Raw genomic sequence first — 25797 nt, forward strand, 5'->3', positions numbered from 1 at the left:
GCTGACCTCGAGAGGTGGGCAAACAGGAACCTGGAGCTCAGGTGTTCTCTGGGGAGGGAGGTGGGCTGTGGTTGCCCTGTGGCGAGGGGAAAGGCACTCTGCACGTGCCTCAGAGGCACCATTTTCCAGCGTGCTGCGGAAGCCGAGCCCTTTCGTGTTGAAAAGGTTTTGGGGTTACATGAGCTTAAAATCGGATCTCCGTTGAAGAAGCGCTCTTTAGAACAGTGTTAGAAACTCAAATAAATGAGCTAATTGCCAGATGGCACTTTAAACTGGGGTTGCAGTCGCCACAATGGAAAGTCTAGATACTGTGTTTCTTTTTGCAATAGAATTGGTTGTTGCTGTTTCTATAGCACTTTATATTTTAAGGGGGGGACACCTCAAAGTGGTGTACAATACAGTGGTACCTCGGGTTACATACGCTTCAGGTTATAGACTCCGCTAACCCAGAAATATTACCTCGGGTTAAGAACTTTGCTTCAGGATGAGAACAGAAATCGTGCTTCGGCGGCAGCGGGAGGCCCCATTAGCTAAAGTGGTGCTTCAGGTTAAGAACAGTTTCAGGTTAAGAACAGACCTCCAGAACGAATTAAGTACTTAACCCGAGGTACCACTGTACATTAAAACAAATCCAGAATAAAACGTATTCAAGCTTCAAGAAAGGTAGTTCAGACCCTTCTCTATTTTGCTTTCCCCATATTTACCTATTTAATTTATATAGCTGCCCCATAGGAAGCTAATGTGGGGTAGTGGTCAGAGTGTCAGACTAGGACCTGGGAGGGCAGGGTTCAAATCCCCACTCAGTCAGGAAACTCAAAGCCTCTTAGTCTATTTCAGAGGGTCAAGCTGGACCTTTGGCCTGATCCAGTGTGCAGTGGGTTTACGTTCGTCCCCCACCCCACAAGAAGCAACCTGAGCACCAGCTTCTTTATGGCTTTTCTCAGCCTGGTTGCTTGGAGAAGGCCATAACTCGCCATAGGCGAACAGCTGCTGATGCGCTTGTTCTGCAAAGCTGCAGGATTCTGCTCCCCTCTGACAGAATTGGAATTCACCTCTGGGGAAGCTTTCTGTTCCCTAATCCTGCAGAAGGTGGCTTTGCTGAAATATTCTTGAGAACCGAGGGGCAAGGTGTGTGTTCAGGCAGGTGGTATTGTTGTGTTTTTGTGGCCTCAGGCTCCCCCGTGAAACGTTTATATCCTGTGTACTAGGGTACTTCCGCCTTCTGAGTGGCTTAAATCAATCAGAAGCTTCCTTAGAGCTATATTACTCCAAAGTAACTTTGTTGTCACCCCTCGGAGGAGGTTAGAAAGCTTGCCTCTCCCCTTTTAGCCCCATCTCTCCCCCCCCCCCAATTCCTTCCTGCACGCTTCAGAGATTTCCAGGAGAGCTAGTGGTTTCTGCTCAGTGCCCCCCCCCAAAAAACTTTCCTTTTGTGCTCCATGACCTCCACCCCTCTTTTTTGAAAGTTGGATGTTCAGATCGGAGTGGAATGCACATCTGGGCTGAATATTTGTTAGAAAGTATTCCCAGGATAATGCCAAGTTGGCTGTGCCAAAGAGGAATTCCTGCGGGTTTGATCCGCTCCGTGATGTACTTTTTCTTAACGGGAAGAAAAAAAAATGGGTTGCGGAGTGTCTCTTTTTGGTCAAAGAGATGAGTAGCGGAGCTGGAGCCCAGAACAAAATGTCAGTTTTGGCAATTTAGCAAGGGGAGATGAAATGCAAAAATCTGTTTCTATACAATACCATGCTCAGTCTTTTCCACCCCAGCCTGACCCTTTTCTACATGTTCGATTTTTTAATAACTGAAGAAACTTTTAGTTTGCTCTGAATTAAGATTGAAGGTCCTCGTGCGGTGATATCAAGCCGCATTCTGCTCCAAGGTGGCCCATTGAAATTGATGGACAGGCACATCTGTTTGTGGGTCTTCTTTGAATACAGTGGTACCTCGCAAGACGAATGCCTCGCAAGACAAAAAACTCGCTAGACGAAAGGGTTTTTTGTTTTTTGAGCTGCTTCGCAAGACGATTTTCCCTATGGTCTTGCTTCGCAAGACGGAAACGTCTTGCAAGTTTGTTTCCTTTTTCTTAACACCGTTAATACAGTTGCGACTTGACTTCGAGGAGCAACTCATAGAACGCGGTGTGGTAGCCTTTTTTGAGGTTTTTAAAGGCTTTGGTCATTTTTGAAGCTTTTCCAAAACTTTCCCGACACCGTGCTTCGCAAGACGAAAAAAATCGCAAGACGACAAAACTCACGGAATGAATTAATTTCGTCTTGCGAGGCACCACTGTAACGATTAATGTTGCGCATCACTGTTAGACTCCCAAATAATTTTGATTTTAGAGTACCTAAAAAGGGGCCAGTAGTTTGTTTTGGTATGAGCAGCTGTTCTAGGTGTTTCTTCGGGTCCAATAGGGTCATACTCTCACCTGTTGTAGGTGGAGGGAGGCAGAATCGCTGCCCCCACTCCGAGCCGAGGCTGATACGAAGGCCAGCGCAGTGGATCACGCAGAGTGGCGACGGGCCACCTCCCCAAGAGATGTGATGCTTGTATAAAAACCCATTTCTGATCTCCTTTCTGAGAGCGGAAAGCAGGAAATCCTAGATCTGAAAGGGACACCTAGGGTCATCTAGTCCAACCCCCTGCAATGCAGGAATCTGAGAGACCCTGAGAGAGTAGTAGTAGTTGTTGTTACATGGTTTTATTCTTAAACCTGCCTTCATGGCCTGCGTGGAAATCTGGAACTTGGGCGTTAGCTGCAGTGCCCTTTTTGGGTATCAGTTGCCTCACACGTTTTGGTGCCCAAATGATTCAGGAGCCCTCGAAGCTTTCAGGAGGGAATTTGGTTTGCTCCGATCTGGTTATTCCGGTTCAGATCTGACGCAACTGGTGCCTCGGGCCAATACATGCTCTGTTGTTTGCTCTCCTCTGGATTCTGCACCTGGTATATGCTTCGAAATGCCGGTCCTTTTCCTGAACGTCCAAAGCAATTCATATGTGCTTTGCTGTGAGCACTACCTGGTGAACTCCTGGCTGAGCTCCTATTTTAGCCCTGGACTAGGAATAGCCTTGTTGGACTTCAGCTCCGCCCACTGGGCCTGCTGGCTGAGACTAATAGGGGTTGTGTGGCCCAGGAAGATCTGGAAGGGGGCCAGGGACCAAGGATGGGGAGGGAGCAGCTAAACGGCACTTCCTTTCACGTAATGTGTGAAGTTGCCCTCTGGATGCTTTACCTGGGCACCGTTCCAGTTCAAACTAATAAAAGCAGGGGCTGGCGGGTGGGGGGGAGAGACAATGGGATTGATGTCTTAAGGGGGGGGGGAGCAGGGGAGAAAAATCTCCCTAAAAGCCTTTTCCACATTAATTACGAATAAAGCATTGCCTGGTCTGCGCATACTGTATCGACGGTGCAATAAAATTGTGGAGATTGCTTTTGGCCCTGCTGTAGGGGCTCCTTTCCCTCTTAATCTACTCATTCCTTTTGGAGAGGGGGTGTTTTAAAACTCTTCTCTCCAACTTTTTTAAAAAAGCAATATTTCTAGCCTGGGCTCACGTACAGATGGCCCTGGGCCGCCTGGAGGGATTGATAAGATGTGTCTGTCTGACCATGTGCAGAGTGCCCGTCCCTGAGTAGCCTTAGTTCAGCATCACAGTTCTGAATTATTAATAATAATAATAATAATAATAATAATAATAATAATTTATTTATATCCTGCCCTCCCCAGCCGAAGCTGGGCTCAGAGCAGCTAACAACAGTAAAATAATACAGCATTCTAAAATCAATTCATTCTAAAATCGGAATTAAAGGGCATAGATTGTAAGTGTGGCTTGAGTAAAATAAACTATTGTATTCTTAAAGCCTGCCTTTATATGCAGAAAGCCGGGCAAAGCAATTGACAGCCTGCTTCCCCATCTAGGATTTGCACAATTGATCTGCCCAAGTAACTCTTTCTGGTAGCCCAATCGGGCCTTTGGTGAAACAGGGATAGCTAATATATTTAACCCTTTAAATGCTATGGGTACCCAAGGCCAGTGCCCTTTGGTTGAGGGCTTTTGAAGGCTTGAGTGGAACAGTTCTCCCTCAGGAGGTTGTGGACTCTCCTTCCTTGGAGGTTTTTAAGCAGACGTTGGGTGGCCATCTGCCATGGAGTTTTCCTGCACTGCAGCGGGTTGGACTAGATGACCCTGGGGTCCCTTCCAGCTCTGATTCTATGTATTGCATTGGTGGTGTGCGTGTGCGTGATGTTTCTGCAGGGCTCGGCTGTAGGTGGGTTTGGGAGGCATCTTTCCCCTACACAACACACACACACACACACACACACACACACACACACACAATTCCTTCCAAGTAGAAAAGCAAGCAAGCAAGGGTTCGAACCCGCCTCCTTGCTCTGCCAGATCTTCATTTAAATAAAATGTTAGCACCTTCTCATCCTCCTGCTTTTGCAATTTGTTGTTATCTACTTGTGGTTTTATTTTGGTGCCTGGTGCAGACGAACCAGTGCGTGCAGCAGCCCTGCTTTTGATTCACCGGGTGAGTACTAGCCTAGCTGTGATGCCTCATTTTGCTCTTCGTCTGAGCTCAGGGTAAACAAGCAGCAAGTTCAGCGGAGTTTGGGTGTTTTGAAGGGCTCGCGTGAAGAGGAGGAACGCTGGGGGAAGTCTTGTTAAGGCTCAAGGGCTTGCTCACCCAGAAATCCTCACCCAAAATGTGCCTGGGTTCCTCTGCACACACCAGCAGGCGGCCGAGGCTTGTCGGGTAACATTCCTGCAGTCATCCAAGGAAGCGCTTCCGCTCAAGGCTAGCCAGAGGCGTTCGGTGTTTTGTAAGGTGCTCAGTTAGAGCTGTGAGGTTGCGTGCGGTCCGGCTGATAATGGCCACCAAGCAAATGCAGACTAGGTCTCGGCCGTAATGCTGCTCAGTGCGCCAAACACTCAGAAGGTGTGAAGCGTCATTCGTGGGTGGAGCTTGCCCTCAAAGTGGGTGGGGGAAACTGCGGCATGGAGACGGGCTGCCCCACCTTCCCGGTGAACATTGGCCTCTTGTTTTGCCTTTCAGCTAGTTTAGTGGACTTCAGGCTGTGGATGATGGGAGTTGTAGTCCAGCAATATCAAAGGAAAGCCAAGGTTGAAGAAACTCTGGGAAATAAAGTGGGGGAAATAAAATGAGGGTTTCTATTTAATATCCTTCCAGTTTAGGGTTCAAACCTTTGTGGCCAAAATTCACCAGGCACATTTTGCACTTGGTGTTAAACCACAGAGCCTAGAGCTTGCCGATCAGAAGGTCGGCGGTTCAAATCCCCGCGACGGGGTGAGCTCCCGTTGCTCGGTCCCTGCTCCTGCCAACCTAGCAGCTCGAAAGCACGTCAAAGTGCAAGTAGATAAATAGGTACCACTCCTGCGGGAAGGTAAACGGCGTTTCCGTGCGCTGCTCTGGTTCACCAGAAGCGGCTTAGTCATGCTGGCCACATGACCCAGAAGCTGTACGCCGGCTCCCTCGGCCAATAAAGCGAGAATGAGCGCCGCAACCCCAGAGTCGGCCACGACTGGACCTAATGGTCAGGGGTCCCTTTAGCTTTATCAACCATTTGCGACCAAGTGAAGATGCCCTGGCGCCAGGATGGGGCTTAATGTCTCCTCCATCTGGAGGTGCATGCCTGGGGGTCCTTGGCTCTTGACTGTTTTCACACACCAGCAATACATCCTGTAGAATTCTATCTGTTATATTTTATTTGCACAATCAGAATGAATTTCAAGAACCAAAAAGTTGTAATGAAACTGGGCATTCCATTTTGGTGACTGTTTAGGTGACCCTGGTTTAGCTTTATATACCTGACTTTCTAACATTGGCCAGCACAATCGGGTGGCACTTAGCGATACACATTCCATTGCCTAGAAGTAAGGCTTTCATAGGTGTGGGGTGAATAGGCCTGGCTTCAGAAGGTGCCCACTTTGGACGTAAAATAGGGCTAAGTCAACGTGGTGCCCTCCAGATGGGTAGCCAAGCTTGCAGGTGGGTTGCCAAACTGTGGTCCTGCAGGAAGCTTGCTTTTCCTGGGAGAGAGGGATGAAAAACAGGTTTCTTTTCCTTTCCTGACTGTAACGGATAGCAGTACCAGTGACATGTCTCGGAAATGCAGTTGCAAACTTTGCTCATTTACCTTGTGAACTTGTGAACCATGAAAGATTAGAGAAAAGTGTGTGCCGCAAGGGGCCGAGTCAGAGCGCTCTGGGGGCCGGATGTCACCTGTGGGCTGTGCCTGCAGCAGACACCTTTGTGGAGGTGGCTGGAGATTACATGCTTGCAAATTGCACGGGGAGCTGGGGAGGGGATGTTTTGAGCCAGAGGATGGGGCTGGGCTTTTGCTTTGGGTGACAAAATAAGCATTGATTCCTTGTGCGAGTCGTCCCCCCCTTTTTCCTTTCCCCTGTTTCTGTTGAGCTGGTGCAATTTGCACAGGAACACTCTGTCTCCTTGGTTGGCGGAACTTGTTCCAAAGGAGCTACAGGCCAGAAATCTCCAAAGGGGTTGTGGGTTTTTGTTTGTTTGGACAGTTGGGAAAGAACGAAAAAAATGCAGCAATCCAAACACCGCCGGCGGTTGACTTTCGGGGGCATTCGCCCTGTTGTTCCAAAGCTGCGTTCCCCAACCGGGCGCCCTTCGGATGCTCTGTGCTACGACGCCCGTTGTATGGGAGTTGTAGTCCAGCGCATAGGAAGGGCACCCGGTTGGGAAAAACTCTTCTGATGGGAAGCAAATAGGGTCTATAATCCAGAGTGGATCCGTGGCAAACATTCCCACCCCCTGCATTTTCTGCCGTGGTCTGTTGCCGCGCTTGGGTGTTTTGTGTTTTTCCAGCGCACGAGAAGGCTGCGTTCTCCCACCAGGTACCTGCTCCTGGCTGCCTTCCCTGCAGAGTGGCTTTGTTTAATTAGCATGAGCTAATGCAGCGAGGGGCTTGCATTAAAGGCACAGCCCCCCCCCCCCCGCAAGCCAGGCGTCAGGCTCCCTTACGGAGGAACATGTTGTGCTCTGATTCGTGTTCTGGCTTTGTTCGCCCCCCCTCTCCTCCCGACTTTTGCAAGTCTCGTCTTCGGCTGCAGGAACACTCAGCTTGTCGGCAGCAATTAGACAGGAGCCAGTTTGGCTAGTTCCAGTTTGGCACTACAAGGGGGGGGTGCTTTTGGCTTTATTGAACGTCTGCCCCCCCCCTCCATACCCTAGTCGCATGGCCATTTTGAAACCGTAGCCCAGGCCTCAAAATTAACTTAGAAGGCGTGTCCTTTGGGCCACACACAAACCTAGCGGACCAGCCTTCTGGATCCTGGCTCCCACCGGTGCCTTCCACACAGAACGGCTATGTTTTCGTAGAATCGCAGTCAGAAGGGACCTCAAAGGTCATCCAGTCCAACCCCCTGAAGTGCAGGAATCACAGCACTTACCTCCACAGGGAAAGGTGTCCAGCAATCTGTATTAGGCAACCTGTCCCCCAAAGCATGTTGTGGACATTGTTGGGCACCCCAAGGGTAGAAATGGCTTCTCTTCGCTAGGGCTGGGCCATATCTGGTTTTCAGCATTGCGATGTGTCACCGGATAAACATCACGATATACCGACATATCACAAAGTCTGGAGGAAAGATGGAGACTGGTAGAGGCATCGGCTGGCTTCACGGTTTTCCCCGCATCTTTATTTTTACCGGCGCCTGCTCTTGCGACCTTCGGCAGGAGGCCTGGAGGGGAGAGCTGAGCTGATAGAGTTAACAGGGTTTACAGGAATCAAGATATTCCAGCCACTGGTATACTGTACAATGGTACCTCGGGTTACAGATGCTTCAGGTTACAGACGCTTCAGGTTACAGACTCCGCTACCCCAGAAATAATATCTCGGGTTAAAAACTTTACCTCAGGATGAGAACAGAAATTGCGGGCGGCAACAGCAGGAGGCCCCATTAGCTAAAGTGGTACCTCAGGTTAAGAACGGTTTCAGGTTAAGAACAGACCTCCGGAACAAATTAAGTTCTTAACCTGAGGTACCACTGTATTCAGAAGCAGGCTGCCTCCTGACCGTGGAGTGACCACCTAGCCATCGTGGCTAGTAGCCACACAGAGCCTAATTCTCCCTAGGTTTGTCTAATCCTCTTTCAAAGCCACCCAGGTTGGTGGCCAATACTTCATGGGATGTTGATGATGAAAGTTGGGAATCCAGCCACGTCTGGCAGGCAGTACAGTCATATCTGGGGTTACAGACGCTTCAGGTTGCGTTTTTTGGGGTTGCGGACCGCCGAAACCCGGAAGTACCGTAATGGGTTATTTCCGGGTTTTGGCAGTCACGCATGCGCAGAAGCACTAAATCGCACCTTGCGCATGCGCAGAAACACCAAATCGCAACCTGCGAACGTTCTGGGTTGTGAATGTGCATCCCGCACGGATCACGTTCTCAACCTGAGCGTCCACTGTTGTTGAAGGAAATTGTTCTGATTAGCTGTAGCGCCGTTTGAAAGGCTGCGTGGCTCCCAGCAAACAGCAAGACAGATTTCCGTCTGTCTCTCCTTTTCTCGCTGGGCAGAGCCTCATCCCCAGTGTGACCCAAAAGATTGCTCACTCATTTTCCCGTTCTTCCTCTGCTTTCTCTTCAGTTATATGAAAACCTCTCGCTAACCATGACGGGGGTGTTGAAAAGAAAATACAATGAACTGGAAGACGACGCCCCCTACTTCTCCTCATCTTCCTGCTCGCCTTTCTCTTCCTCCTCGTCGGCGTCTTCAGGCTGGGACTCGGACGAGGAAAACTCACGAGGAGGAGGAAGCATCAAGCCCAGCTTGGCCTTGAGCTCCGATTTCACCCGTAAGTATATTCACTTCTTACGTTACACCTTCTCCTCCAAGGAGGTCGCGGCAGCTAAACGCAGTTCTGCTGCCCCGTCTTTGGCCGCACAACGATGCTGCGAGGTAGCTTAGGCTGTGCGAATGAGTCGTAGAGCTGGAAGGGGACCACAAGGGTCATCTAGTCCAACCCCCTTGCAACGCGGTAATCTTTCGCCCAACGTGGGACTCGAACACACGACTCTTGAGGTTAAGATGGAGTGTGCGAATGTCTGAGCTGCCCAAAGCCATCCACTGAGCTTTGTGGCTAAAGTGGGGTTTGAACATGGGGTCTCCGTGTTTCTTACTGAGAACTCTACCCACTACTCCACACTGCCTCTCTAATGGGGATGTTGCATTGGCCCAAAGTTTTTTGCTTCTCTTCTGGAGTCTGCCTATTCCTGCCAGTTTGGGAGCTCGCAATATGTTTGCAGAAACCTTCTTCGTGATAGACTTGGGAGTTACCTTACGAGCTGCCTGTTTACACACGTGAAACGGAAACGGTTGAAGTGATGGCGTCAGGCAGGTATGAAGGAGGAGGGGAGAGGGCAGAAAGTCAGCTTCAGAAGTCCTGGAAGAGCTTTGAAAGTATTTGTCTGCCGCTCTTCATAGGAATGCATTGCAGGGCAGTTCCCTACCCAAAGGGAAGGAAAATTGAGTTTGTAGTGGGTGAGAATCCTGCATTTTGAGAAATGCTTCTCATGCTTCTCAGAGCATGTTAATTCAAATTAAGTGATTTTTTTAAATGTTAAAACGAGCAATTAAATGTTGACAAATTAGCTCTGGGCGCACACTTTTTTTAAAAAAATAAAGAATTAACTAGCTCATTGAATACAAGTGGAATTCAGTTACGGGCATTCCAGTTTATTCAGCAAAATATCCAGTGTGCTAAATTAACATTTTCTGGCTGTCCTCAGCGGAGGCTTGCCGCATGCTTCCCCTCCTGCCATTAATAATGGCTTCCAGTTTTGCATTTTTCACTAAACCTCTCCACAGACTGCACCTAACATCCTGCAGAGATGCTCTTCCAGTGAAAGGCAATCGTTTTAATCGGTAAATCTTGTACCAGACTGCTGGGACTGTTTTGCTTCTGAGGTCCACTTAGGCGACGCTTGCAAACCGGCTGCCGTCTCCAAATGCCTTGGAAGTCTTGTAACAACAAAGAGGCTTTCTTTTTGTGTTCTGGCTTTTGTGCGGCAACAATGAACTTTCTGTGTTCTCCTCCTGGCTTGTTGGGAAGGCGGGGGGGAGCATTGCAAACCATTCGAGGGATGACTGCAAATGCTGAAGTCTGATATTAACAAATATTTAACTTTATTTCTCTCTCTTGGTAATAAGTGTTTATATATTTTGACATTACTGAGCAGAACCGAGAGAGACGTGCCAACTGGCTGGCAGAGGGGAAAAACCTGTGGATAAGCTGGCAGAAATCAAAGCGAGCTCTCTGGTGCATCACTCCAAGGGCTGGCTCATACGTTTTGACTCTTAATGGGCCACTAGATGTGCAGAAGCTTCAGTGTGCCTGTGTTGGTCACTGTCTGTAACAGCTATCACCGGCATCTGCAATGGAGAGCTCTCTTCTGGCCTTCATTCTTGCTCACCATTGTTGGACAAAAAGTGCTTAGAGCAAAAGAAAAATCGTCCACATCTGAACTGAGTCCCAAAGCCATTTTCTTGAACATTTTGGGTGGGGTTTTTTTGTAATTTTTCACAGGACTTGTGAAAGTATCTTGCTTGCAGTGTTTAAATACATACATAAAAAGGTAAAGGGACCCCTGACCATTAGGTCCAGTCGTGGCCGACTCTGAGGTTGCGGCGCTCATCTCGCTTTACTGGCCGAGGGAGCCGGCGTACAGCTTCCGGGTCATGTGGCCAGCATGACTAAGCCACTTCTGGCAAACCAGAGCAGCGCACGGAAACGCCGTTTGCCTTCCCGCCGGAGCGGTACCTATTTATCTACTTGTACTTGTATTTATCTACTTGTACAGTGCTTTCGAACTGCTAGGTTTGCAGGAGCAGGGACCGAGCAACGGGAGCTCACCCCGTCGCGGGGATTTGAACCGCCGACCTTGTGATCTGCAAGTCCTAGGCTCTGTGATTTAGACCAGAGCGCCACCCGCGTCCCTACATGCATACATACATACATTTTAAAAAATGTATGTATTTTTTTAAGTTTTAAGTTGCATTTTTTAAAAAATACATTTGGGGGTTGCAAAACTAGCCGTAGTTCAAATTGTGCAAGCATTGCGCATCATCTCAGCTTCTGGAAGATCGCGGACACCTTGACTTTTTTTGCAAGTAGGATCAAGGTTACAGTACCTTAAATGATGACCAGCATGCTTTCTGTCCCTAGCAAAGCACGCTTTGTGGGGAGGGAGGAGGCAAGCTGAAAACTGGTCACTATAGATACTACATTTTTAATCCTCTGCCTGCAGATTCCTGAGCAGCTGTTGAGCTTCATTCCTCTCCCCCAAGAGGCCTGGGAGCCTCATTATTTAATATAAGGAAGAGTTGTGCCAGTTTTTAAGTAAATGGATTCCAGATCGATCTGGCTAAGCCAGCACAGACGTGTCTCACAGATGCACTTAGATTGGTTTGACCCCTGCGTATCTCCATTTAATTGAATTCAGTAAATTGCCATCTTAAGCTAAACTGCTCCAAGCTAAGCATTGCGACATTATTCATAGCGGACGGAGAGCCATTTTTGTGTGTGTTTTATTTATAGCAAAAAAAAAAACCCCCACAAAAAACGAGCGAGCCTTTTTCTCTGCGATTGGAGATGACTGCGAGTCCACCTTGGGCACTGAGAAATCAGTGCAGGGTATTCCTTCAAGTTGCCAGTGTTGGAAAGGAGTAGCTCAAAACCAGGACAGGAGTGTGAAGTTGTTGAATCTGCAGCCCATCTGCATAATTTGGCATCCCCGGGTGGATTTGCATGCTATTTGTGGAGCCACAGCAGGTGCCAGGCCACAGCTGGTGGCGACGCAGGGCTTCCTTTGCGATTGTCCTGGAATTCGCAGCCCCGGAGATCCCAAAATGGCCAGCATGAGGTCTTACAGATGACGGATGATGGAGTTGGCAACCTCTTCCCACGCGGTTTTTGAGTCTAGGATAATGTGGGGTGCGGGTCGTATCCTGCCGTGGCATTTTGGGGGGTGGGAGGGCAGGATGGGGCATGGCAAAGACGATATAAAACTTGTGGTTCCCAAACTTTGTATTAACTTTTTACAGGGTTTTTAAAAAATCATTTAAAACAGTGAGAGGGAGAACTGAGGCATATGCTAGCAGTTCGCCGAAAGGGTGATCCCACATTGTTAGTTTTTAACTTTATTAAATATATATCCCGCTTTTCCTCCAGGAAGCTCAAGGCAGAATACAGTGGTACCTCGGGTTAAGTACTTAGTTCGTAACCTGAAACTGTTCTTAACCTGAAGCATCACTTTAACTAATGGGGCCTCCTGCTGCTGCTGTGCCGCTGAAACACGATTTCTGTTCTCATCCTGAAGCAAAGTTCTTAACCCGAGGTAATATTTCTGGGTTAGCGGAGTCTGCAAGCTGAAGCATATGTAACCCGAGGTACCACTGTACATGATAATCTTCCCTGCTTCCTATTTAATCCCCACAAAAACCCTTTGAGGTAGGTTAGGCTGAGAGATAGCAACCGGCCCAAGGTCACCCAGCGAACTTCGCGGCTGAGTGGGGATTCGAACCCTGGTCTCCCAGCTCCTAGGCCGACATGCTAACCACTACACCACACTGGCTCTCAAGCACTTGCTCTGTGGTGCTCTTACCCAGAAGAGGGGTCTGTGTGTGTGTGTGTGTGTGTGTGTGTGTGTGTGTGTGGCTCAGTGGCTTGCTGAGTGCAAGTTTAAGGGGGAGGTAAGATTTGAACCCAGGACACACAGCTGGTGGCAGCGCTTTCTTTATTTCCGCAAGAACCTCTGACTCGGTTGAGCTTTGCAACTGCTTGCCACCCCCTGTGAGATTCTGCAGGCTGCAATTCTGCATTTCCTGCGGGGTTTTCCTCGCTGCTGACACACTTGCATATTTGCATGTCTTGGTGGCATAGCTGTCAACGTTTCCCTTTTTTTAAGGGAAATTCCCTTATTCCGAATAGGATTCCTCACAAGAAAAGGGAAAAGTTGACAGCTATGCTTGGTGGGCTTTTTGTTTTTAAAGCCTCTTTTTCATTTGAATTTGCATTAGGCAGAAATACCTGATCGCACCGGTAAGGTTAAACATTAAAAAAAACCTCCCCCCAAAATATAAATATATATATATACATAAAACGCATCGTGCAGGTACTTTAAGATAAACCAGGCACTTGAGCTAGCCATGTTTACACTGGGATCACCTGCCTATGAAGAGGAATGGCTTTGCAGCTGCTTTTAAATTAGCCCCTGGAGATTAGGCTTGTAGATTTACAGTTCCTCCCAGCGGGCAGCGAAGGAAATGTCCTCAAAGCAGCTGCTTTGATGATCTTGTGTTCTCTCTCTCTCTCTCTCTCTCTCTCTCTCTCTCTCTCTCCGCCCCTCGCAAGAAGCTTCACCAACAAAACTGTTTGGGTGTCTGTGTTTCCTTTTTAAGTAAAGTGGGCGGGGGGGGGAGAAATCTGGTCTGCAAACCCCCCACACACACTCCCTTGGCTTGACAGTGCGCAGATGGTGCGCTTAGACGGCCGGAGTAACGTGCAGTGAATATTTCATGTCCCTGGTTGCTGTCGGGCGAAACACGTTTCCTTGAGAAAACTGTCACGAGCACAGGAACGCGGCTGCGTCTTGCGGAATCTGCTGGCTGGCAGGACGGCATCTGGGGGGGGGGGTGTGACGCCGCAAGTCTCCCGGCCGAAATGAGAGCCAGCGCAAATGTGCAGTAGTGTATAGTACAGACTGGGGGGGGGAGAGGGACACACTGTATTATTTCCACATGTGCCTGGGCCGGAGGCAAAAAAATTGGTCCAGCTTGCATTTAACAGCTGAACCTGCCGGATTTTGCACCTTCCAAAATTATTATTATTATTATTATTATTATTATTATTATTATTATTATTAATTATACCACGCCCTCCCCAGCCAACGCCGGGCTCAGGGCAGCTAACAGCAATAAAATTTCAGTAAAAACATAATAAAAGAAAAATAAAAAAAATAAAATACAGTGGTACCTCAGGTTAAGAACTTAATTCGTTCTGGAGGTCCGTTCTTAACCTGAAACTGTTCTTAACCTGAAGCACCACTAATGGGGCCTCCTGCTGCTGCCGCAAGAGCACGATTTCTGTTCTTATCCTGAGGCAAAGTTCTTAACCTGAGGTACTATTTCTGGGTTAGGGTAGTCTTTAACCTGAAGCGTATGTAACTCCAGGTACCACTGTACAGGTTAAAATGCAATTTAAAATGCAGCCTCGTTTTAAAAGTCAAAACCATAAGGGGAGGGAAACATAAGGGTCAGACTGAGTCCAAACTGAGGCGAACCCAGACTCGGCCACTCTCCGAAATTTCCCCCCTCTTGAATTTGGCAGCGCAGTTCTCCGGCCGAGCAAAATGCACACATTCATAAATTTACATATATCGCACAGGATAGCAAAACAAAAAGGCACTGTGCTTTTGCAAAAATGTGTGTGCAAGTTAGGAGGATAAAATACGGATGGCTTTTCATGAGAACTTGTTTGTTTTGAGAAAAACTGAAGTGGAAGTATGGAGAACTCAGCTTAAGATGGGAAAAACGAGAATCTGAACCAGTGATTGATAGCTCTGCCCTTCCTTGTCTAGTTGCAGAGGGGGCTGCTGCCCCTACAGGTGGTCATTGCAGAGAGGCCCCCTGCTTTGTCTGACTTGCAGACCTGGTGATGTTAACGCTGATCTACCTTGCAAGGTTGTTGTCCAGAGGATGGAGAGCATGCATATGAAAGGCTTCGGACCCTCAAAAGGCTGAATAAGGGTGTCAAGAGGATGAAAAAATAACATAACGGATGCCTGCTTTAGATGAGCTGTCTTTTCTTTTAATTTTATGCATGGGTCTTTCAAGGCAGTTGGTTAACTCTTTTTAAATTTGAGAAATTTAGTAAATAAAAAAGGAAGGTGAAAAACCCAGCACTTTCATTTTTCATAAGAGGCAGTATGGTTTAGTGGTTAGAGTTTTGGACTAGCCCCAGCCACACCTAGGTTTGAATCCTTACTGTAAGGAAAACAGTCCCCTCCCCTTCTGTTATCGCCATCAGAAACTCTTTACCTTCAACCCTCAACACTTGCACCACTGTGTCTAATTGCAGTGGTAATATACCGTAATATTCCTGAGCAGCTAGATTTCTGCTTGTGGGGAAATGGTTCTTTCTCCCACCCCCAGCCTGTCTGTCTTGGGAGTTTTGTATTAATATTTATTATTAATATTTATTGAATTTATATACCGCCCTATGCTCGGAGGTCTCAGGGTGGTTCACAGAATAAATTCAAAATATAAAACCAAAAAAATACATCCCGATACCCTCCCCCCAAGAAACCCACATTTTAAAAGGGCGTAGGTTGTCAATCAAATCAACCAAAGGCCTGGTTAAAAAGGAACGCTTTTTGCCTGGTACCTAAAGGTGTATAATGAAGGCACCAAGCGAACTTTCCTGGGGAGAGCATTCTACAGATGGGGAGCCACTGCAGAAAAGGCCCCGTTCTCAAGTTGCCACCCTCTGGACCTCTCAAGGAGGAGGGCGTCAGAAGATGATTGTGTCAATGAGTACTTCTACTATGTAAATAACTTGGTCTTTTTTATTATTATTTCTTTGTTTCTTATCTTGTTACTTTATTTTTCCCCCCTTCCTTTATAAATTTTCTATTTTATATAATTTTCTTTTTTCTACCTGTTAAGAGATAGTACGTAATGTTTGTAAGACATGGAATTTTTTTAATGAATAAAGAATAATAATTTTTTTTTAAAAAAAGAAGAAGATAATTTCAGGGTCCAGGTAAGTTCATATGGAAAGAGGTAGTCCTTGAGGTATTGCGGTCATGGTGACCTTTTGTTAAAAGGCACTTCAGGTGTTGTAAACTGCTTTCCCCTTCTTGGTTTTCGAAAAAGCAGGTTTCTAGCCCTCAGTGGTACAGATAGGAGATGGAAACAGTCAAGATTCATTCTCTTTTAATACCCTATTCTCAGCCATTGATTATGCACTTTAAATGACCCATTGCAGCAAGCGCTCACCTTGCTTCTCCTTTCTCTCTCCCAGCAACCTCCATCCTGAAGAAAAGCAAACGGTTGAAGCGCAACAACGTGGAGTTTGACCGGGTCACCGTCTTCTACTTCCCGCGCTGCCAGGGCTTCACCAGCGTGCCCAGCCGCGGGGGCTGCACCTTGGGCATGGTCAGCAAGCACGGCTTCTCCCGGGAGTTCACGCTGGCCGAGTTTTCGAAGGAGCAAGAGGCTGTCCGGCGGGAGAAGCTCAAGGAGCGCTTGAAAGAGGAGAAGCTGGAAGCCCTGAAGTGGAAAGTAAGTGGGGGGCACCGGGTGGGCATGCAGAAGGCCGCTATGGGTTTTTAACACACAGAGGCGCCTCTAGCTGTAAAAACAATTTCTGGTCGTTCTTGGAATATGCAGAAATAGCCAAATTAAGAGGGAAAATTAGACAACAGGGCGAGGAAACATTTCAAAAAGAATGGGGAAAATTTATGTCGTATATAGGAAAGATAAGATGAAATAGGGAAACCAGTAGAATTGGAAATAAACCTCATAACGGGAAAGATTAAGAAAAGTGATGGATAATGAAAATAATGAGCAAAATGTATAAGATTAATACAACTAACAGTTGTAAATAAATAAATAAATACAGACAGACAACAAGAATTGTATAAACAGGAGGATTTATGGATATACTATAGAGAAATATGGAAAATGCGTAACAGTATACAAAATGGATGAAAATAGTGCGCTAAAATTATATGTTATATAAAAAACCAGAAGGAGGAAGGAGGGAAGTCAGTGCTTAGGAGCAAGTATAAATGTAAAATGCAACACATTATGTGTATGTGGAGTATGTAACCGGAAAACTAATAAAGATTATTTGGACAACAAGGAGGGATTTCTGATTTCAAGATGGCGGCCGTCATGCTTCTGCTTCTTACACAAGTTTTCTCTGCGTTTCTCCAAACAGCTCACCATGAACGGTACGAAGGAGTCGGAGGAAGCCAACCAGCTCACCACAGAAGATATCTCTGACGATGACATCGACGCCAGTGTCACCGAGCTGGAAGACGGCTTCTTCCTCCAGCCGTACCCGGCCAAGAAGAGGCGAGCTCTGCTCAAGGCCATGGGAGTCAAGAAGATAGACAAGGAGGAGAAGCGAGAGCTGCATAGCATCCGCCTCTCCCGGGAAGACTGCGGCTGCGACTGCCAGGAGTTCTGTGACCCCGAGACGTGTAGCTGCAGCCTGGCGGGCATTAAATGTCAGGTGTGTGTGAGGAGGGGCCTTCTTGGCCAGGATTCTTGTGGGGAAGAGGGCTTATGGGACCCGGTGTGGGGAAAGCGGAGATTGCCCTGGGAGAAACTGGTCTTCCGCTGTTTCTGGTATGTTGGGCTTGAGAAGGAATAATAATAATAATTTATTATTTATACGCTGCCCATCTGGCTGGGTTTCCCCAGCCACTCTGGGCGGCTCCCAACAGAATATTAAAAACACGATAAAACATTCAAAACTTCCCTATACAGGGCTGCATTCAGATATCTTCTAAAAGTCAGATTGTTGTTTATTTCCTTGGCATCTGGTGGGAGGGTGTTGTACAGGGCGGGAGCCACTACCGAGAAGGCCCTCTGCCTGGTTCCCTGTAACCTCACTTCTTGCAGGGAGGGAACTGCCAGAAGGCCCTTGGCGCTGGACCTCAGTGTCCGGAATGGTATACAGAGTCGAGGTCAGAAGCTTCAAGACGAGCAAAAAGCCTTGGAGGATGCTGAGATGATTAGCTGCTTTTGCCCAGAGGGCAAATGGGAGACGGCAGTTCTCCCGCCAAACAGATATTGGCCAGCCTTTCCACACTGCTTTTGTTTATCGATTCATTTCATTAATAAACCACCCTTTATCAGAAGATCCCAGGGCGGTGTACAACATTAAGGACACATCATACCGAGCATAAAAATGAAAGCATAATAATAAAATAACACAGTCCCCACCATTTCAGCTTTAACAGGCTGTAGATTATTTAATGGCCTACAAGCATGGGCAATGAGGAATGTTTTTGCCTGGCTCCTAAAGACATGCAATGATGGCATCAGGTGAGCCTCTCTAGGGATAGCATTCCATAGATGGGGAGCCACCACAGAAAGGGCCCTGTCTCGTGTTGCCACCCTCCCGGCGAGAGTGGACACAGAGAGGTTTGCGCCTCCGCCTTGTTCCTCTGTGCCGAGCTGGGCATAGGTGCAAAAGAAGCCGCCTTAGACTCTGTCAGGCCAATTTGGCCATCCAGCCCAGTGTTGTCTGCACTGACTTGTACATGACTGACACCAGGCGGGGGCACCTTCAGTCTTCTCTCTCTGGCACCTGCTTAAAATGTTACTGCTAGGTGAGCCTCTCCAGAAGTCACAGGTGTGTTGGCAGCTGTATAAAAACACAGGGAGTGTTTGGGTGTTATTTTAATTACTTATTTGTGTTTTTATCTTGTATTTTTTATCTTGTGAACTGCCCTGTGATCTTTTGCTGAAGGGAAGTGTAGAATTGTTGCTGTTGCTGTTGCTGTTGTTATATTTATACCTGGCCTATCTGGCTGGGTTTCCCCAGCCACTCTGGGCGACTTCCAGTACCGTGGTATCTTGGGTTACATACGCTTCAGGTTACAGACGCTTCAGGTTACAGACTCTGCTAACGCAGAAATAGTGCTTCAGGTTAAGAACTTTGCTTCAGGATGAGAACAGAAATCGTGCTCCAGCGGCACGGCAGCAGCAGGAGGCCCCATTAGCTAAAGTGGTGCTTCAGGTTAAGAACGGACCTCCGGAAGGAATTAAGTACTTAACCCGAGGTACCACTGTACATATGAAAACATAACAAAACATCAAACATTAAACACTATCCAATACAGGCTGCCTTCAGATGTCTTCTAAAAGTTATGTAGTCCTTTATTTCCTTGATATCTAGAGCGTTCCACAGGGCAGGTGCCACTACTGAGAAGGCCCTCTGCTTGGTTCCCTGTAACCTCACTTCTCGCAGTGAGGGAACCACCAGAAGAATATCAGCACAGCACTATTAAAAGCCCTTTTCTTAATTTTTTGTTGTTGAATAAAACAAAGAGAAATGCATGTGTCAGACTTGACAGGCTAAAAGCAAGCAGTTGAACTAGTTATGAGCAGGTCCTTTTTAAAAAAATTAAAAGTCTGGCTTAAAGGTAGAGGCCATATGACTAACATCTAGTCCTTCTGCTCCCCAGATGGACCACACGTCGTTTCCCTGCGGCTGCACGAAGGACGGCTGCGGCAACACAGAGGGCCGGATCGAGTTCAACCAAGCCCGGGTGCAGACGCATTTTATCCACACCATCATGAAACTGGAGCTGGAGAAGAACCAGCCCAGCCCTGAGCGGAGCCCGGAGCCCGAGCCCCTCTTCCGGGACCAGCTGCTCCCCTTTGGGTGCCCTGTGGGCAAGGCGGTGTTTGAGGAGAGGACGGTGCCGCTGGCGCCCGCCTTCCAGTTCAGCACGGACCTGGAGGCCATTGGCGAGAACAGCTGCAGCAGCGACATGACCGACTCCTCGGTGTCATCCAACCAGAGCGAGGACCTGGAGGAGCCGTACGAGGCCGTCCCCTCCGAGAAGTCGCAGTCGGATGTGGACGACGACGGCCTGGCGCGCATCCTCCACTTCAACGACTCCGACACGGAGGACGACAGCAGCGCCGCCAGCAACTGCCAGGACAACCTGAGCTCCTTCCACCCGACCGGCTTCTTCAGCGTGGACGTGGAGAACCAGTGCGCCTCCGACAAGTTTGGCTCTGGCCACCCCCTGAACCATTCGTCGAACATCACAGGGTGTTTGGACGAGAACGCCAACCAGGGGGTGAGCTGTTTTCTGGAGGAAACTTTGCCTAGGGCTGCCCAGGCTGCGGGCGTTCCTTCCTGTGCCCCCTCTTCTTCCTCCTCGGCCGTCGCCTCAATGGAGCAAGGCTCCAGGAGCTACATGGATCTGAGCCTTTCCTCAGACTCTCTGGATTTCTTCCAGTCCTTCTCGGACTACAACCTTGGACCCCTTTACAATTCTTTGAAGGAGTACGAGAACCTGGACAACTTTTCGGCGCTGCAGCTCCAGTTGCCAAATTTCCCCAGCTTGCCCCAGCCTGGGGATCAGAGCCCATGCTTTCTGGAGTCCCTCATTGGCCTGTCCGAATCTGTCCCAGAAACCCCTGCGCCTTTTACAGACAATCAGCTCCTAGAAGATGCCATTAAGTCCTCTCTCATGGAAACAGTGAAGGTTTAAATGCTTTTGGTGTGTGTGTTTTTGGGAAAAGCCGAGGAGGGGGGAAACCCCCGCAAGAAACTGCCAACCCCTTCCCGGAAGAGAAGGAAATGCTACGTCATATTTTGTTCCTTTTTTCAGATACTTTGGAGGAAGACGAAACAAACTCTGCAGCCGCAATCGGTTTTCTTGCTGTTTGTGCAAAAAACTCGGCGTTGGGGGTGGGGAGGGGGTGGAAGACAATTTTTTGCTAAACACAATTTACCTGCATTTTGTATTTTGGGGTGGGGGCACGTAAGGGAGGGGGCAGGGAAGGACCTCGTGAGAAATGCATTGCTCGTCCACAAAGCACCTTCTGTGAACGTTGTCAAATGTTTGCAGACCATTTTCTCAAGCTACTTTGGGAAGTCTAAGTATATATAATTATATTTATTGTGGGGGGTGGGGGTGGGGGGGAAGGATTTGCTGAAGAGTTTGCTCTTGCTTAAATGGGAAGAGGTTTACAAGGAAGCGGAATAAATGACACAACACACACTATTATATGCATAATTCCCCCCATGTCCTCTATTTATTGCAAACCTCCACAGTTTTCAAGTAGCCTTCGAAGCTTGAACTGAGTGCCGAATCTTATTTAAATTAGTCATACCTCGGATGTATTATGTGCACAATCATTTTTTTTTTTTGCATAATATATCTGTATTTATTTATTTCGTGTTCATGCCTGGGTAGGACTGTGGTTTATCAAGGACCCGCAGATAGCCCAAGCCTGCCTCAATGGGTCTCTTGGTTCAGGTTCCCCATTTTCCCCTCTTGGTTAAAACACTGAGGAGGTGTTATACTTTCAAGTATAATCCCCCATCCCCTGTCTTTTGCATAAGCCCCATATCCACACTACAAACCATTCTGGGCTTCTAAATGGAACTTCTCAGAACTTTTGTCACCTTAGGAGAGAGTTGAGAAGACTCCTTGAGAGATTCCCCAGCCCCTCTTCTTGGGTCGGAGAAGGGAGAGATTGTGGACCTTCTGGATGTTGCCAGACTAGAACTCCCAACATTGCTGGCTTGGGTGTGATGGGAGCCAGGGAAGCTTCAAGAGTTATGGGGCTCCATTTCTTCCTTAGTGGACCACAGAGGTTACTATTAAGAGGCTGGTTTTTAAATCTGTGCAGTAGCTTTGCAGTGCAGATATGAATGGGGAAGTGGGGCGTGTCGTTGCCACAAACGGTGCAAGCGAAAGGGCCTCTCTCTGAGTCACACACCTGTGGTGTAGGAGAGCCTTTGAATTTCTGAGCATGCAGCACATTGGCTGCTGCAGCTGAGCATGAAAGACACTGTCCATGCATCACTGCAGCGCTGTGTGGCGAAGGACTCAAGCGCTGTATCACAAGGTTGTATGTCGCTATAACCATTTGAAAAATGAAATCACAGTTCCGTTCTTTTGTGTGCGATGTCCATAATTCTGCCAGGGGCAATTATAAGGAGGCCGGGAACTATGAAGAGAGAGAGAATAGAATGAACTATTTAAAGAAGAGAGAGGAAAGGTTAAAATGGTGTGGTAAATTATTTTGTAATTTATTTAATGTCCTTAAGGATTTGGCCATGAGATTTTTTTGATAGAACCAATCTGATCTATTACTATGCTGCCTGAATATATAGAGGAACCAATTCTGGAGCTGCCAAGGTTGCAATTTTTTAGAGGAATGGAAAGAGCAAAAATTGCAAAAGGGGGGTGTGTGTGGTGGGGAGCAAAAGACTGTGCTTGCAAGTCTCAGGGTGCTTTGGGATATCTTTGAGGGTCTTAACCCACAATCTTTAGCCAGGCCACTCCAGTTTCAGTACAAACTGCCCATGGCGCTATTAGCAGGAGAAGGCAGAATCATCCAGATAAATTGTGCACCTTTTCTTTCAAAGATTATTCTCTAGTGAACTAGAATCCCACTTACCGGAACAGGTCAAAGATGGTTTTCACTAGAATTCCTTTAGGCCATGAAGAGTTGACATTTAGGATTTTGTTGGTTAACCTGATGGTTGGGGCTAGTGGCTGTGCTTTCGGGTTTTATTTTTTAAAAAAGTGGCCTAAGCTTCGTTAATGGAAATAGATGGAATTCTTGCCTCTCCTGAGATTGGAAGACCTGCACTTTGACCTCCCAGAGATGTACAAAGCACCCGGAATTCCTTCCACATGGGAACCTTTTGGTTGGGAAGACTTTGCCCCATCTGGTCTATGCAAAGAGGGGTTTTGCCCCCCTTTAACAAACTTGAGTTGTAAAGAGAAAATGTCTACAGAATAATCTGGCATCTATCTAGTGTAAAAGGGTTATCCCACTGTGAGAAAACTTTAAACATCTGCTTAATTTTTTAAACTATACATACGTATATATACACCGTTTTTTATTTAATTTGTGGGAGTCTTTTAAAATAATAAAAAAAACCCTCAGCCTACTTTTTTTTTAAAAAAATGCTTTGTCACATTTGGGGTTGTGTTTCTTTTTGGTACTGCTTTTTCTATTTTTGTTTTCATTCTTTGGCACTAAAGCAACAATTTTTAGAACATTCCTGCGTTCCTTTGCATACGTCATTTTAAAATGAATGTTGGGAGACTGAGGGTGTTAGAAAAACCCTCCTGCCTTCATGATCCTCCCCCCTCTAATTTATTCATTTCTTTGTTTCGTTTTGTTGGTGCCAACTTCCTGCTCCTACTCACCCCAGGGTGCACTGATTTGTAAATAGATATATATTTTCCCCCTTCTGTACCTTGTATAAAATGTTGCCTGTTCAAACTGTCTTCTTTTTAAAAAAAAGAAAAAGAGAAAAACCTGAAAAACAAAATTGGGTATTTATTGACACAATCTGTAATTATCTAATGTATTGATTGAAACTCTTTGGTTTCAACAGCTTTATGTTTGCTTTCTCTCAGTGTGTGTGTGTGCGTGTGTGATATATATATATATATATATATATATATATATATATATATATATAGTGCTTAACGGTGCCGAAAGGTACCAGTTTAAAATACTTTTATTTTTAACCCCTTTCCCCCAAATTTTCATTTGTAAAACAAAAAAAAGCATCCTTTTGCCTACAAGCTGCTGTCTCTCATTTCATACAAGCAATATGAAGAAAATTTCATTACACTTTCAATAAAACAAACTCTTTTTTCGGTTTGGAATATTTGGTGCGTGTGCTCCTTCTCGACATATGGGGGGCGGGTGGGAGAAGTGGATTAGTGGAAATCTAATCTCTGCCCGGCAAAAGGCCCGGCAGTGGTTGCTTTCCCAACTTGCCATTCAGGGCTGCCGATTTCTGGGTTGTGTGTGGGCAGAATGGGGGTGAAGGGTTATGTCAGGGAACTGCCATCAGTGCCGGAGGGAGAGAGCAAAATCCAGAGGAATTCCAGAGAGCGTCCCGGGATGGGGAGAGGCAGCCCATCTTCTGGGGAAGAGAATCAGCGTAGCACCAGTGGAGAAGGGGGGCAGATGGGGGAAGCGGCGAGGCGGTCCCATGACTCCTTGCCGGGGACCAGCGGGGAGAGTAGGGGTCTCCACTGCCTACGCCCTCCTTGCGCAGAAGGCTTTCGCGCAGAGAGAGTAGGAGGAGACTAGGCGTCAAAGAGCTTCTTTGCTGGAAGAAGTTTAAGAAATGCCCACTGACGGATTCTGCCAGCGATTGAGTCAGCCACGGGTGAGTGGCTGTCCAGACAGAAAAGGTTTACTCAGGCAATACACGCAGGTGTTTGCACCGGCTTATGCACGAGCAACCCCTAGAACCATTACAGGTTCTTTGTTCCTAGGTGCTCTAAGAAAAAACTGCCCCTTTATCCTTTATGGGGTACCCAAGAGCCCGTATAGAGTCCTTACGTAGGTTTTCTATCAGTAAGAGAAAATAACAGAGGCCAACCAGAGAATATTGAGAAGCAAAGCAGCTAGTAAGGCTGATCTTTATGAAACTGTTGCAACAGGGTCCCCTGCTCCCGACCACCCCCCAAAACAACATACATATATACATAACAGAAAGAGGTGGTCTACAGCAGAAATTTGAGTGTGTTGCTTCTCTCCTGTCTGCCAGGATACCTGATAATGCCTTATCTGATTGCCTTTTCTGGCTAGCCTGGCCATTCCTTTGAGAGGGTAAATACCGTATTTTTCACTCTATAAGATGCACCAGACCACAAGACGCACCTAGTTTTTGGAGGAGGAAAACAAGAAAAAAAATATTCTGAATCTCAGAAGCCAGAACAGCAAGAGGGATTGCTGCGCAGTAAAAGCAGCAATCCCTCTTGCTGTTCTGGCTTCTGTGACAGCTGCGCAGCCTGCATTCGCTCCATAAGATGCACACACATTTCCCCTTTTTAGGAGGGGAAAAGTGAATCTTATAGAGCAAAAAATACGGTACTTAGTTCCTGAATCTGTAGGTATCTGAAGAAGTGTGCATGCACACGAAAGCTCATACCAGTAACAAACTTAGTCTCTAAGGTGCTACTGGAAGGAATTTTTTTTATTTTGTTTTGACTATGGCAGACCAACACGGCTACCTACCTGTAACTATATCAAATCCTAAACAGCATGTTTTCAACTTTGTAGACCCACTATTCTGTTCTAACACAGGTCAACCAATCTGGGTTAACACCGCTAGTAAATGCGTTGACTTTGCTGCATCAAAGTATTTGATTTATAGAGGGGGGAAACGTCGTAATTTTGAGCAGGTTTTCCTCCTGCCAGTAAAACCCCGGGTTAATCTGGACTAAAGTCGCCACCCCTTGAACCCCTTATTGGTTACATTCAGTCCTGCTTGGACTACTGCAATGTGCTCTATGTGGGGCTACCTTTGAAGGTGACCCAGAAACTGCAATTAATCCAGAATGCGGCAGCTAGACTGGTGACTGGGAGTGGCCGCCGAGACCATATAACACCGGTTCTGAAAGAACTACATTGGCTCCCAGTAGTTTCCGAGCACAATTCAAAGTGTTGATGCTGACCTTTAAAGCCCTAAACGGCCTTGGTCCTGTATACCTGAAGGAGCATCTCCACCCCCATCGTTCAGCCCGGACACAGGTCCAGTGCCGAGGGCCTTCTGGCGGTTCCCTCATTGCGAGAAGCAAAGCTACAGGGAACCAGGCAGAGGGCTTTCTCGGTAGTGGCGCTCACCCTGTGGAACACCCTCCCTTCAGATGTGAAGGAAATAAGCAGCTATCTTCTTTTTAAAAGACATCTGAAGGCAGCCCTGTTTAGGGAAGTTTTTAATATTTAATGCTGTATTGTTTTTAACACTTGATTGGAAGCCGCCCAGAGTGGCTGGGGAAACTCAGCCAGATGGGAGGGGTATAAATAATAAATAATAAATTATTATTATTATTATTATTCACACGACACACTTAAAACACACGCTCTCCCCCAAGAATGATGGGAACTGTAGTTTCCCAAGGGTGCTAGGAATTAGTAGCTCTGCAGGTAAACTATAGTTCCCAAGATTCTTAAGAGTGTGTGCTTTAAATGTACGCTGTGTGCACAGCCTTACTCTTT

General features: G+C 47.1%; 1 protein-coding gene across 1 annotated transcript in view; it reads left to right on the forward strand.

Annotated features, from left to right (window-relative positions):
• CSRNP1 (cysteine and serine rich nuclear protein 1) overlaps positions 1-23447 on the forward strand; it is a 34790-nt gene extending 11343 nt beyond the window's left edge. Inside the window, exons 2-5 of the mRNA XM_053409940.1 lie at positions 8641-8848; positions 16076-16335; positions 16997-17293; positions 19257-23447. Coding sequence (XP_053265915.1) covers positions 8665-8848; positions 16076-16335; positions 16997-17293; positions 19257-20297 — 1782 coding nt within the window. The 5' untranslated portion in view covers positions 8641-8664 and the 3' untranslated portion in view covers positions 20298-23447. The remainder of the gene's footprint in view (positions 1-8640; positions 8849-16075; positions 16336-16996; positions 17294-19256) is intronic.
• The last annotated feature ends 2350 nt before the right edge of the window (positions 23448-25797 follow it).

This window comes from Podarcis raffonei, chromosome 12 (genome assembly GCF_027172205.1).
Source record: "Podarcis raffonei isolate rPodRaf1 chromosome 12, rPodRaf1.pri, whole genome shotgun sequence".
Taxonomy (NCBI): Eukaryota; Metazoa; Chordata; class Lepidosauria; order Squamata; family Lacertidae; genus Podarcis; species Podarcis raffonei.